The sequence below is a fragment of the Helianthus annuus genome, chromosome 4 (genome assembly GCF_002127325.2).
Source record: "Helianthus annuus cultivar XRQ/B chromosome 4, HanXRQr2.0-SUNRISE, whole genome shotgun sequence".
Taxonomy (NCBI): Eukaryota; Viridiplantae; Streptophyta; class Magnoliopsida; order Asterales; family Asteraceae; genus Helianthus; species Helianthus annuus.
In genome coordinates, this window is record NC_035436.2 from 169,937,349 (window position 1) to 169,950,730 (window position 13,382).

The 13,382-nt window shown below is 39.1% G+C and overlaps 1 protein-coding gene across 1 annotated transcript; it reads left to right on the forward strand.

The window, feature by feature from the left end:
* The first annotated feature begins 7,808 nt into the window (after nt 1-7,808).
* On the forward strand, nt 7,809-8,801 carry LOC110933349 (pollen-specific leucine-rich repeat extensin-like protein 3). Its single transcript, XM_022176579.1, has one exon. It carries the CDS (start codon nt 7,809-7,811, stop codon nt 8,799-8,801), a length of 993 nt encoding a protein of 330 aa, XP_022032271.1.
* The last annotated feature ends 4,581 nt before the right edge of the window (nt 8,802-13,382 follow it).

Consider the following 13,382-nt stretch of genomic DNA (forward strand, 5'->3'; position numbering starts at 1 on the left):
TCGCAGCTTTACATACTTCGTCAACCACAACCCAAGCCATGGTTTCGTCTGAGATTTGGGCTCCAACAGGTACGCTTCAAAAAACTAGGTTCCCAATTTCAGTTTTTCTAACTTTGAGTGTTCACAAGGAAGAATTGTTGTAAGAAGTTTTGAACGAATCGAGTTTTTTTCCTGGGATTGGAGCTTCGGATGGTTTGGTCACCGGCGCCGTTGAACAGGTCGTCAACACAATACAAGCGCCGGTAATCTTCGAGAAATTTGAAGTTCATGGTGACACGAACAAGATACCTGATGAGGTTATGGTTCGATCAGGAAGAATAAGGTTTGTTTGAAGGGTGGATTGGTTACTCCTGTAGGGGGGTGGGGTGAATTCGTTGAATGTTTTGTTGAGGAAAGAGTTGGATCTGTTTGTTTCGCTTGTGAATTGTTTTAGTTTTCTGGGGTTGGTTACTCGGCATGAGAAGGTGGATATTGTGGTGATTAGGGAGAATACTAAGGGGAGTATTCTGGGTTGGAGAAGGAGGTTGTTCCTGGTGAGGTTGAGAGTCTTAAGGTGAGTTGGTTGTAGGTATATTGTTTGATGAAATGCCTGTGTGGGATTGCATGCCTGGTGTTTGATGAAATGCATATGTGAAGCTGCATCCCTGTTGTTTGATGATATGCCTGTGTGGGATTTTTTGCCAGTTGTTTGATGAAATGCCTGTGTGAGATTGTATGCATGTTGTTCGATGAAATGCCTGTGTGGAATTGGGTGACAGTAGTTTGATGAAATGCCTGTGTGAGATTGTGTGAATGTTGTTTGATGAAATGCCTGTGTGAGGTTGTATGCGTGTTGTTTGAAAAAAGCCTATATGGGATGTTATGCCTGCTGATGTGAAATTGTATGCATGTTGACGAAATGCCTATGTAAAATTGGGTACTCCGTAGTTATAGCATATATAGCTCAAACTTGATAGCTCTTCCATACGAAAGAAAATAAAATGCAATGTTCATATTCTGAGGTTAAATAAAGTAATTTACCTAAACTAAGGTATGTTGCTACAGTTTGTTTGAAATCGTTCATTCTTGCAAATTATTTTCATGAGGATTGTGTCTGATTATGCTGTCCTGTTAGGTGATAATGAAATTCTGCTCTGAGCGTATCGCAAAGTATGCGTGTGAGTTTGGTCACCTGAACGACAGAAAAACTGTGACGGCAGTTCATAAAGCAAACATCATGAAGCTTGCAGATGGTCTTTTCTTGGAATCTTGTAGGGAAATTGCCAAAAAGTATCCCGAGATCACATACAATGAGATTATTATAGACAATTGCTGCATGCAACTTGTTTCAAAACCTGAGCAATTCGATGTCATGGTATGCTATTGTTATGATTTTCCCTCTTTATTTAATTCTTTTTTATTAATTCTTGCGTCATTTTCGTTGATCGTGTATACCGTCACATGACCTCTTGAATACATCCGTGGCTTCTGTTATGAATTGCTATCCTACTAAAATTGCTCATCATAATCCTTATCAAAATAATAACACATGTGTAACAATCAACCAATAATATTTATCCATAAATGATAAAACATGTCCAATAATGCATGGGTCTAAAAATATTCTTATTCAGATTCGGTTTTTGGATTCATAATATGCTACACCACGCTATACTTGATGCTCTCCACTGTCCCTTTGAAATTGGTCTGTTAATAGGAACAAATTGTGTTTGTATTCATATGCACACGTCTTTTAAGAATCAAAGGATTATGTCTTATTCCTTATGGGCTTATGGTCAATTGGTATTGATTTACAGCTAAGAATAAATATCGATAAATTAAAGAATTCATGGTTATGCTATTTGGTACTGTTTAACAGAACTTGTCGGATTGCGTGCCCCCGCCGCATCGCGGCGGGGTACTCATCTAGTTTAACACTTTGATAAATGAAAAAGTAATATAGAATTTACAAAGCCCACAACGTAAGGCTGGAGGGTGTGGGATGGAGCCCATAGGGGCTTTATCAGGACACGTCAGCGCAACGTAGGATCCACGTCAGCCAAAGGGCTTTATCACGCCCCTCCTTAACTTGCAGGGTGTGTGATAAAGCCCCATATTAAACAAGATTAAAAAAAAGATTTGATTGGATGAAATGCATGTGGGCCCCACCTGAACACATGCTTCTTCTCGTTACCACCATGGCGAATTCCATGGTGTGGGGTGGCGCCACCATGGGACGCCATTGATGTTGAGTTGGCAAGGGTGGCGCCCCCATACCCTCTGGCCTAAGACCGCGGGGCGTGCGGGGGCTTAGGTTAGGGCATTGCTCGACACGTGGCGAGTGTGGGGCTCCACCAGACCACCAAAAAAAAAGTGGGGTGTGAAAGTGACGTGACCAAGCCGGCGTGAGGTGACATGTGGATTTTTTTATATTTTTTTTATATAGTTGACATTTATATAATAAAACACAAACTTATATTAATTTAAAAAAAGTTACATAAAATCCTAAATTGGCCATCTCTCACCAGCCATCCAAGCCAGCCACCTCACCTTTCCCCCGCCCCACGCCAGGCTTCAAACCTACGCCAGCGGGGCCACGCCGTGGCCAACACTGGCCCGATGTGGTTTAGCCAGCGTTGCCTGGCAACCCCCGCCCCAACAAACGCTCCACACCCTGTGGTCTAAGTGAACCAATCATGAGGTGTCATGTAAATTTCCTTCTCTTAAACCACTCTTGTCCAAAAAAACATAAGGGGTAGTCACCACTTATGCTATGGGGTAAACTATTTTTTTTTTGTAAACTATTAATTAATAAATGAACATAATTTTAACAAAATAAAAGTGCATTAAATTAAAAAAAAAAACATTACATTATTAAACTAACTAAACTAAAAAAAAACATTACATAAAATTAAACATACTAAAAAAATAAAACCATAAAAAAGAATTACAAAAAACATTACATAAAATTAAACCTACTAAAAAATAAAACCATAAAAAATTTGGAAACTACATGGCCAATTATATTTCTTTGCGATCTCGCGATTTCGGGCTAGGGTGATTTCCAACATCTCTGATGGAACATTGTCGTGTAGCCTGTTAAACGTCTCTAGATCCTTATCGAACCTAATCGATCTCAACGTCTCTCGATGTTCATCCGCCAACTCTATAAATGTTTCCTCCCGTCTCTTTTTAATGTCCACTAACTCTTGTTTCTTAAATTTGTTTTCTTGGTTAGGGCGTTCAAAAAACCCGCCGCTTGCAGTTCACTCGAAAAAAGCTCGGCTCGAAAGTGGCTCAGTTGTAAACGAGCCAGCTCGGCTCGGTTTGTAAACGAGCCAAGCTCGAGTTTGGCCCGACTTAGCTCGTCAGCCAGCTCGATAAGGTTTACATCCTTTATTTTTTTGTCCCACATCGCTCAGAAGACAAAAACTAAGGGAAAATCTCTCCTATAAAGAAGGTAAAGACAATGTATAAAGTGAGCTAACTATTTATACTTGCATATTTAGCCATTAAGTTAAATTAAATTGCAATTATGACCCTTAGTCTATGAAGAGATTCATTTTAGGGCTTTTTCAGTAGTAAATTTTGCGGTTCTATGTTAGTTCGAGCTAGATCGAGCCAAGCAAAGTTAGCTCGTATTTTAATCGAGTCGAGCTCGAGCCTCAAATCTTAGCTCGATTTGAAATTCGAGTTCGAGATAAGCCAACTCAAATTGAGTTCGAGGTCGGCTCGACTCGGCTCGTTTACAACCTTAATTCTTGGAGCTTATCGGACATATCAATTGACCTTTCGGTCGACGTTGCAGGTCCTTTATCTTTTTTTCTCTTTCTTTTTTTGCCTTATTGAATAGGGGTCTACGTTTATGTCGGGTATATCACTAGTGAATTCGGTATTCGGTGTACCCGCTTGGTAGTTATCAGAATCTGATGACTTTCTTTTTTTCCCCGAACTACTGTCACATCCTGACTTTTGCGAAAGCATATGATGTGTGAGTTGTTCAATATCATTGCATTCTGTAACACCACATAAAAATGTGTCCAATTATGTAAAGACACGTGACCTAAACTCTAAATATGTGAAAGATTGAGTTTGAAGGACTAAAGTTGACAATTGGTGAAAATATGTATGCGAAGGGACTAAAAGTGTCAACATGCCAAACTTGTGCCTCTGAATGACCATACTCGGAGAATATATTCTTAAACGAGTGATTAATTGGATATAAGAATCCGTTTATAAAAATAATCGGAAGATTTTAAACTACAGGGGTTAAACGTGTCAACATGTTAATTCTTACCTCTGAGTGACCTTTTAACGAACCCGAGGATTTGAAATATTCAAATATACTCTCAAGAATAAGTGGTATAAATTTCATGTGGTTTCGAGATCGTTAAGCAAGTTTTCAAGACTTTGGGTGAAAAGTGTCAACATGAAGAAACTTGTATTTATAGTGATATTTAACGAAACCGAGCCTCACAGAGTTTGATTATACTTCCTTGAGCCTCTACAAATTAACTACAAGGGCCTTTTATGCCAAAAATGAAGTGGTATTAAGTTTATAAGGGTCAGGGACTGAAACTGCCAAGATTTAAAATGTTTTAACCTGATCAGAAGGTCATCGCGGCCCGCGTAGACTCTTGCTGAGTCTTACGCGACCCGCGAAAAAGTGCCCAGCGTAGAAAACACCTGCCAGGTGCAGGTTTTCAGCTCTAAACCGACTTAAACTCATTCAGATCGATACTAGGGGCTGTTTGTCGGTCTTGTTAAACCACTAGGACACCTGGAGTGATCCTAGATGCCTCCAAAACAGCTGCAAAGATCCAAATGCATGGCAACATGTTATATAAGACACTTTAGTTATTGTGTTCAAGTGCTCATTTGGTTGCAACAACTTCAAAACTCATTTCTGGAGATAGCAAGCATTAGGAGAAGATTAAGAAATGTAGAAAAGATAGCAAGGACCTTATGTAAGTATTTTAATCCCTGCTTAGTCCATTTTATTAGCTTAAAAACCGAAAAGTCAAATATATTGTAATTAGACTTTGACTTTCGGTTTAATCACAAATGGTCCAGCCACTGACCGAAATAAAAGTGGTTATAGGACCATATTAATGTAGGTGATTAACCCTTAAAAGGGCACCTCATAATTACTTTGTTTGACTAGTTAATTGTCAGGACAAACTAGTTAGTCAAAAAGTCAAACTGGACAGAAACTTTAAAAATGACTTAAACTAATAAAACAGAGGTTATAAATTATATTTTAACATTCTAATAACTTGATAATTAGTATTAGAACATGTTTAATCAGGTCTAACCCGACAATTATCAGTCTAAGGTCAGTTTATAACCGAAAGTCGCAAAAGCTTGACTTTTGCTTTCACTTTCAGTTCTGACCCGTTTAAGCTTAATTCTTCCATGTTTTAAGCTTCCATTAGGACCATATTATATAGTAGTATAACCCCTGGAGTTATATTGCTTGATCCTCAGTGGTTTGAATTATATGCTCTTGTTTGTTAATATGCTTATAAATGCCGAAAATGCCATTTTGACTTATAAATGAGATTTTTAGAAATGTGAGAGGACAAAAACCTTTGCTACTGATATGTAAGCTTGTCCCGAAAATTTGACATCAGTTCTTGGTCTCAAACAGAAGTTATGCTCGATATCGTAATTAGAAGCTTTTTATTAATTAAATTGCGATATCTTGCATAAGACATGTTTAAACTTGGATTTTGAACCAAAACTCATTACCTACTGTTAAGGTATTATTTTTAGGAATTTTTAGTATTTTTGGTCAGATTATAATCTTATTAAATCATAGAGTTCTTGTGTAATTCGGTAAATGACGATAATACCCTTTTCATGCATAAAATGAGATTAACAAATGATTTGAATGCCAAACCTTTTCCTACTGATTTCATACATTAAATAAATTATTTTGAGCATTTAAAACTGATCAAAATCTCAGATTTACATAAATATCTTGATTATCGTCAATTAGTGAGTTTTACACTAATTAGGTGCATAGTATGGTTTAAAACCATATTTAACACCTAAGACTTGTTACCTACTGAATTTTTAAACAAATTTCAATATTATTACAGTAGATATAAGTCATGAACTCAGACTTCCAAAAATGTCCTTAAAAGGATATGTGAAATGAGCAAAATGCCATTTCGAGGCATAGTTTGGCCATAAATGATAAACCTCACATATGTATGATATCTTAATGATGTAATGAGATAAAATAAATTTTTTTACTGATTACCAAAGATCAGAACTTCAGTTTGTTATAAAATCTCTTTTATAATCATTAAAATGACCAAAATGCCCTTACAGGACTTAAATTGGTTTTAATTACTTTTTGGGCATATATGTTAACATCCTCCTGATGTATTAACATATTTTAAGCATAATAACATTTGAGACCTGTATATAATTCATTTGGTTACCCGTTACGCATTTATGCGTTCGGATCGGTTTATGTGACTAGTTTACGTATAATAGCCGAAACGGGTTTAACCTTATCATTAAATTCTCAAATTCCAGAATGTGTTTAGTTTACCCATATTATACAAGTATCCTAACTTGTCGGGTCTAAATCACATTCTATTCCGGTCTCCGCTTAATCTAGCGTTTAGAACCGTAAAGTTTCTTTCTAGCTAGCCGGTCTAAGTCTTTGACTTAACTAAAGACCCGTTAGCATCCTAATAGGTTATTAAACCTTCTATACAAATTAAGTAGCATCCAGTAGAAGGTATCATCATAAAGCTTTAGGATTATACGGCTGAGTTACTTTTCACATTTAGCTCGGGTAAATACTCTTAACTTATTTTCCCTTATACGGGCTTGGGATATGGTATTATAATAATACCACTTGGTCGGGTATGAAATCATTTAATCGGATTGTGATTAATAAATTTACATAACCCGTTTTAATCTGTCTTGTTTGATAACATAAACATTGGGGGTTAATTCGTCCGTGTCCTGGATATCATTGGCTCATTTCATTTGAAAATGGCCACGACCTATGCACGGGGTGTAGGCATACACCTGACAGATGCAAATGCTAAAATATAAACCCACATGTTGGGAATAACTCCTTTGTGGGTTCTATAAGTGGTGAGTCGGTTAATCATGACCGGCTTCCAAACCGGCCCCAATTGTATGACAAACATGTAAATCTGTATACAAGATTATCTTTAAATAATTGTCCCAAGTGATAAATGATTTGTGCCTTGTGCACTTAAATCATTTTTCATAAAGGTTTCCAAAAGAGTCAGTTAATTGTATTTACCAGTGTAAACTGACGTATTTTCTAAAGACTGATTGACAGGTACCTCTCGTAAATAGGTTGGAGCTACTAGGTGTCATATATGAGGATCTTGCAAATCCCTAGATACCTGGAGTCTGTTATTTTGTTTTTCTTGTATTTTATTTATGAACCGCCTGTGGATCTTATTACAACCAAGTCTGTATATTCTTTCATTTGGACACTCAGACATTATGGTTTGTAATAGTTTATTCACCAAGCCTTCCGTTGTGCTATTATATTGTGTGTATTGACAATGATGATATCAACTACGTCACGATACTCCCCACCGGGCCCACCGATTATATGTGAAAATATCGGGGTGTGACACGTTGGTATCAGAGCCAACATTGAGTGAATTAAACACTAACCTTTTGTGTTTAATCTCAATGACACAATAAGCACATTCCTTAGATTTCCGAGTCTAGGCCAATGACCTAGGATTTATTCTTAACTTTCCTTTTGCTGTTTATATTTTATTTTATTTTACTTGTTTTGACTGGTTTAATCGTCAATAATGCCGCCACGTGTACGAGGCAAAGGAAAGGGTTCAATGAGAGGTGGACCATCAGGACATGCAGGACCTTCCCATAGACGCACTCCGTCTGCGTCATTTTCTAGTTCAGTTTCCTGTGACCATTGGGGTCATTCTTTTGAACCCGCGAGGCACTCGGTCTCGTTGAGTTCATCACCCTCTTTTCATCCATCTTTTGGGCCCCCTATTCCAGACGAGCCCCAGCATTCCCATCACTCACATGATTCACATCATTCACAAGATTCCCACCATTCCCATCAATCCTACCATTCCTTACACTCCCATTCTTTCCATCACTCGGATTCCACTTACTCTCCAGCCCAGTTCAACCCCAATGACTACGTCAATGATCTACGGGGCTACAATCCATTGGGACCAGAGGATCACTTTCCCCATGACATGGAGATGGATGACGACCCGGATCCAGAGATGCAAACCGGGACACCGGGTCACCCTATCAGCATTTCTAGCGGTTCTCCATATCAAGGATCGCCTTACCAAGGACCCGATTCATTTGCCGAAAGGTGGGCCAAGTATGAATGGGAATTCACCCCTTCATATCATAACTCTCCTGCTCAACCTCCTTTGGATGAGCCATACCTTCAAGCTGTCACTCCTCCACCTCTACCTGTTGAGGAGCCACCTCAACCACCTCCCGAGCCGCCGAGGCGAAGGAGGAATGCACGAATATCCGTGCGAAGGGGACCACGGTTCAGTTCCCCTCAAGGTTCAAGCTCTTACCCTCCTATCCCCGAGGACCCACAAATGGGTGGACCCTCGCATGCGGTGCCGGAAGACAATCCTCCGCCGGTTTCTTATGCACCACCGCCACCAGTGGGTTTTGACAACCCGACACCAACATACCCAGGTTCATCTGGGTATAACCCATCTGGGTATCCAACCACTGCGGAATATGGAGCCCAAGATCCATATCTTACTGCAGCACAATATAATGCACTTTATCCTTCATCTTAACCTCCGGTTTACCCAACTGGATATCCAGTGCAAGGGTATTAATACCCACTATACCAGCAACCTCCTCCTCCCCAACAGGTGCAAACTAAAGAAATTATGCAGAGGTTGGACAAGGTTGAGAAAAAGCGGGTGAAACCAATAAGAAGCATAACAGCTTTCTCAAGGGCCTTGCAAGTCTCATCAAAGGAAAAAAGAAATAGAAAGTTGTTTACTTTATTTTGTATTTTATTTTCAATCAAGTCCCTGCGAAGACATTTTATTTTCTGTACCTAGTCCCTGCGTGGACTTATTTTCTTTTTCTGTAGTCCCTGCGTGGACATTATGTTATTTCAAGACCCGTTTAGGGCATCTTTGTAATAGTTTAATATTTAATGGAACTTCTTTTTGGATTTTAAATATGTATTTTATTACATCATCATGCTATATCATTTCAATTTTTAAATTGATCCGCCAAAGAAGTTCTTAGAGGTATAACCTAGCCAAAACATTAAATGGCTATGATGGTACAACCTTTTTAAGACAATAAATCCCTGTTAACATCTGAAAACATGTTAACTTTCCTGGCTGTGCGGTACGAGAAACCACACAAGCTTTCAAATGTACTTGGATCTTTCCAAGTCACTTTCATAGCCTATATGATCGATGTGAATCATGGCTAATAAACATCAATATGATGTATACACCAAAACATCCATTTGAGATGTATGCTTATAAGCAAAGGTGTAATAATGACAATGATAGTTTTATCTATAAACTTCTTGTCAAAAAGGCGATGAACTATGTTTGACCCTTAAAAGATCAATGATCCAAGAGATCATTGGTTATATTTTAATCGTCCTTGTCACAAGGCCTTTTGTGCCATTTAAATGTCCTTCGAGACGAGCCTTGCGCAATATGAAAATGTCTTTCATGACATTGACAGTTGTGATTTATATCCCCTGTCTAATAAATATAAAGGATTATATCCTATTGATTTCTTATAATGGTTCAGTTGTAGCCTAGGCAAATCATGATTAAATTGATTTTGATTTAAAATGGTCTATATGGTTTAATAATACCATGACCATCTAATCATCAATGCAATGATTCATTATATAATTTAAATATATCATTATTATTTGATATAGTACTTGAATCATGGCTGGCTCTGACGAAGCAAACAGTCATCCCGTGGAAGAAAACAATAATACCAGGATTAATATCACTGGTGCTGAATTGCAAGCGATGATAACCGCAGCGGTTGCTCAAGCTGTGGATAATAAGTTCAAGGAGCCGAGTAATGTTCAGTCCAAAACTCATTCAAAGTCCCTATCTCATTCGCATACACTGAAGAAGGATGAGTCTCAACACTCGTCTAATCAGAGAAGTGAACCACACAGACAGATTATCCTCGAACAGACTCCCAGGTACACCAAGGGTTGTACCTATAAATACTTCGTCTCCTATAAACCGAGGGATTTCACAGGAGAAAAGGGAGCAATCGATTGCATGAAATGGTTAGATGAAATGGAGACTGTGATTGACATCAGTGGTTGTGCAAAGGAAGACATAGTTAAGTTTGTGTCTCAATCTTTCAAGGGCGACGCCCTCACTTGGTGGACAGCATTGGTGCAATCCACTGGAAAGGTTTCTCTGTATAACCTTTCGCGGAACAAGTTTGTTGATCTTGTGAAGGACACTTATTGTCCTCAACATGAAGTCGAGAAAATAGATACTGACTTCCTCACCTTGGTGATGAAGGACTTGGATTGTATGTCCTATGTGACCAGTTTCAACTCGATGTCGAGGCTTGTACCATATTTGGTCACCCCTGAACCCAAACGCATTGCGCGTTTCATCGGTGGTTTAGCCCCTGAAGTGAAAGGAAATGTCAAGGCTTCTAAGCCTGCTACATATAGATCTGTTATGGATCTATCTTTGTCCCTTACTCTTGATATTGTGAGGAGTAGGGCAAAGAAAGCTACCGGTGATGGGAAGAGGAAGAGGGAGGAAGACAAGTCTTATCAACTGAATAAGAAGAACAAAGGGAACTCTGGTTCTAAGAAAGGGCAGTCAGGTGACAAGCCCAGGTGCAAGACATGCAACAAAAGGCACTTTGGAAAGTGCAACCAAGACCCACAAGCTAAACCATGTGGGATTTGCAAGAAGAAAGGGCACAAGTCTGTGGAGTGCCGAAACATCAAGGATGCAACCTGTTACAGTTGCAATGAAAAGGGGCACATCAAGACAAATTGCCCAAGAATGCTAAGACCCTGAGGAGGTGAAGAAAACCAATGTGAGAGTTTTTCAGATGAATGCGAGGGAAGCGGTGAACGATGAGAATGTCATAACAGGTACCTTCCTCATTAATAATAATTATGCTGGAATTTTATTTGATTCAGGTGCCGATTAGCCCTTTGTAGACCATAAGTTTTGTGATTTAATGAATCTGCCTATTAAGACTCTAGACATAAAATATGAGGTAGAGCTTGCCGATGGTACCTTAGAAACAGCTTCAACCCTTCTTGATGGATGCTTTATATCCATTAAGAATTATTCTATCCCACTATCCCTCTTGCCAATGAAACTGGCTGGGTTTGATATAGTTTTGGGCATGGATTGGTTGTCGCATAACCAAGCCCAAATTGCCTGTGATAAAAAGCTAGTTATTATCAAAACCCCTTCTGGTGAATCTGTTACTATTCAAGGAGATACACAATATGGGTTGCCCAACAATGTGTCTATTCTTAAGGTATCACAGTGTCTGAAGAGCGGGTGTGTCATCTACATGGCACAAGTGACAATGAACGACCCGAAGCCTACGATCAAAGATATTCCAATCATTTATGAGTATCCTAATGTCTTTCCCGATGAATTACCTGGATTACCTCCTGAGAGGCAAGTAGAGTTCAGGATAGACATTCTGCCAGGATCTACACCTATTGCACGAGCTCCTTATCGTCTAGCGCCTACTGAAATGAAAGAGCTCAGGACTCAATTGGATGACTTACTGGAAAAAGGTTTTATACAACCCAGCTCTTCGCCTTGGGGAGCTCCAATATTGTTTGTAAAGAAGAAGGATGGATCAATGCGTTTATGCATTGATTATCGTGAATTAAATAAGGTAACGATCAAGAATCGTTATCATTTGCCCAGGATCGATGACTTATTCGACCAACTCCAAGGGGCAAGCTATTTCTCGAAGATTGATCTAAGATCTGGGTATTATCAACTCAAAGTTAGAACTGAAGATGTACCTAAGACAACGTTCAGGACGAGGTATGGACATTACGAGTTTTTAGTGATGCCTTTTGGGCTCACTAATGCACCAGCAGCATTCATGGACCTCATGAATAGAGTCTGCAAGCAATACTTAGATAAGTTTGTCATTGTCTTTATAGATGACATACTTATCTATTCTCGTAGCCAAGTTGATCACGAGAAGCACCTTCAATGTATCTTAGGATTGCTTCGACAGGAGAAGCTATATGCTAAATTCTCCAAGTGTGAGTTCTGGCTTCGCGAAGTCCAATTCCTTGGGCAAGTTGTTAGTGAGCGTGGTATTCAAGTAGATCCCGCCAAGATAGAAGCCATTATGAACTGGGAAGCACCAAAGACACCAACAGAAATCCGTAGTTTTCTGGGATTAGCTGGTTACTATAGGAGATTTATTGAGAACTTCTCAAGAATAGCTGCACCATTGACTTCTTTGACCCGTAAGAATGTAAAATTTGATTGGGGTCCGAAACAGCAAGAATCTTTTGAGATTCTTAAACAGAAATTGAGCAATGCTCCGGTATTGTCATTACCCGAAGGAGTTGAAGAGTTTGTCGTATACTGTGATGCGTCACACACCGGTATGGGTTGTGTACTGATGCAAAAAGGCAAGGTGATTGCCTATGCATCACGACAACTAAAGGTGCATGAAAAGAATTGCACCACCCATGATTTGGAGTTGGGTGCCGTTGTATTTGCATTAAAGTTGTGGAGACATTATTTGTATGGAACTAAATGTGTGATCTATTCGGATCACAAAAGTCTCCAACACTTATTCAATCAAAAGGATCTCAATATAAGACAGCGCCGCTGGATGAAAACTTTAAATGACTATGATTGCGAAATTTGCTATCATCCAGGTAAAGCGAATATGGTCGCCGATGCTCTAAGCCGAAAGGAAAGAGTTAAACCTATCAGGATTAATGCCAAGAGCATTGAACTGAAGAATAGCCTGAATGAAAGGCTATTAGTTGCACAGAAAGAAGCTGTTTTGGAAGCTAACTTTCCAAATGAAAAGTTAGGTGTAACTGCTGAACAGTTAACACCTGGCAAGGATGGAATCCTCAGACTGAATGGAAGAATTTGGGTTCCTATTCATGGAGGGCTTCGTGATATAATCCTCCAGGAAGCTCACAATTCCAAATACTCAGTTCACCCTGGAAGTGACAAGATGTATCAGGATTTGAAAGCTAATTATTGGTGGATAGGTTTGAAGAAATCTATTGCCACACATGTAGCTAAGTGCCTGACTTGTGCTCAGATTAAAGTTGAACATCAAAAGCCATCGGGTCTACTACAACAGCTAGAACTACCCACATGTAAGTG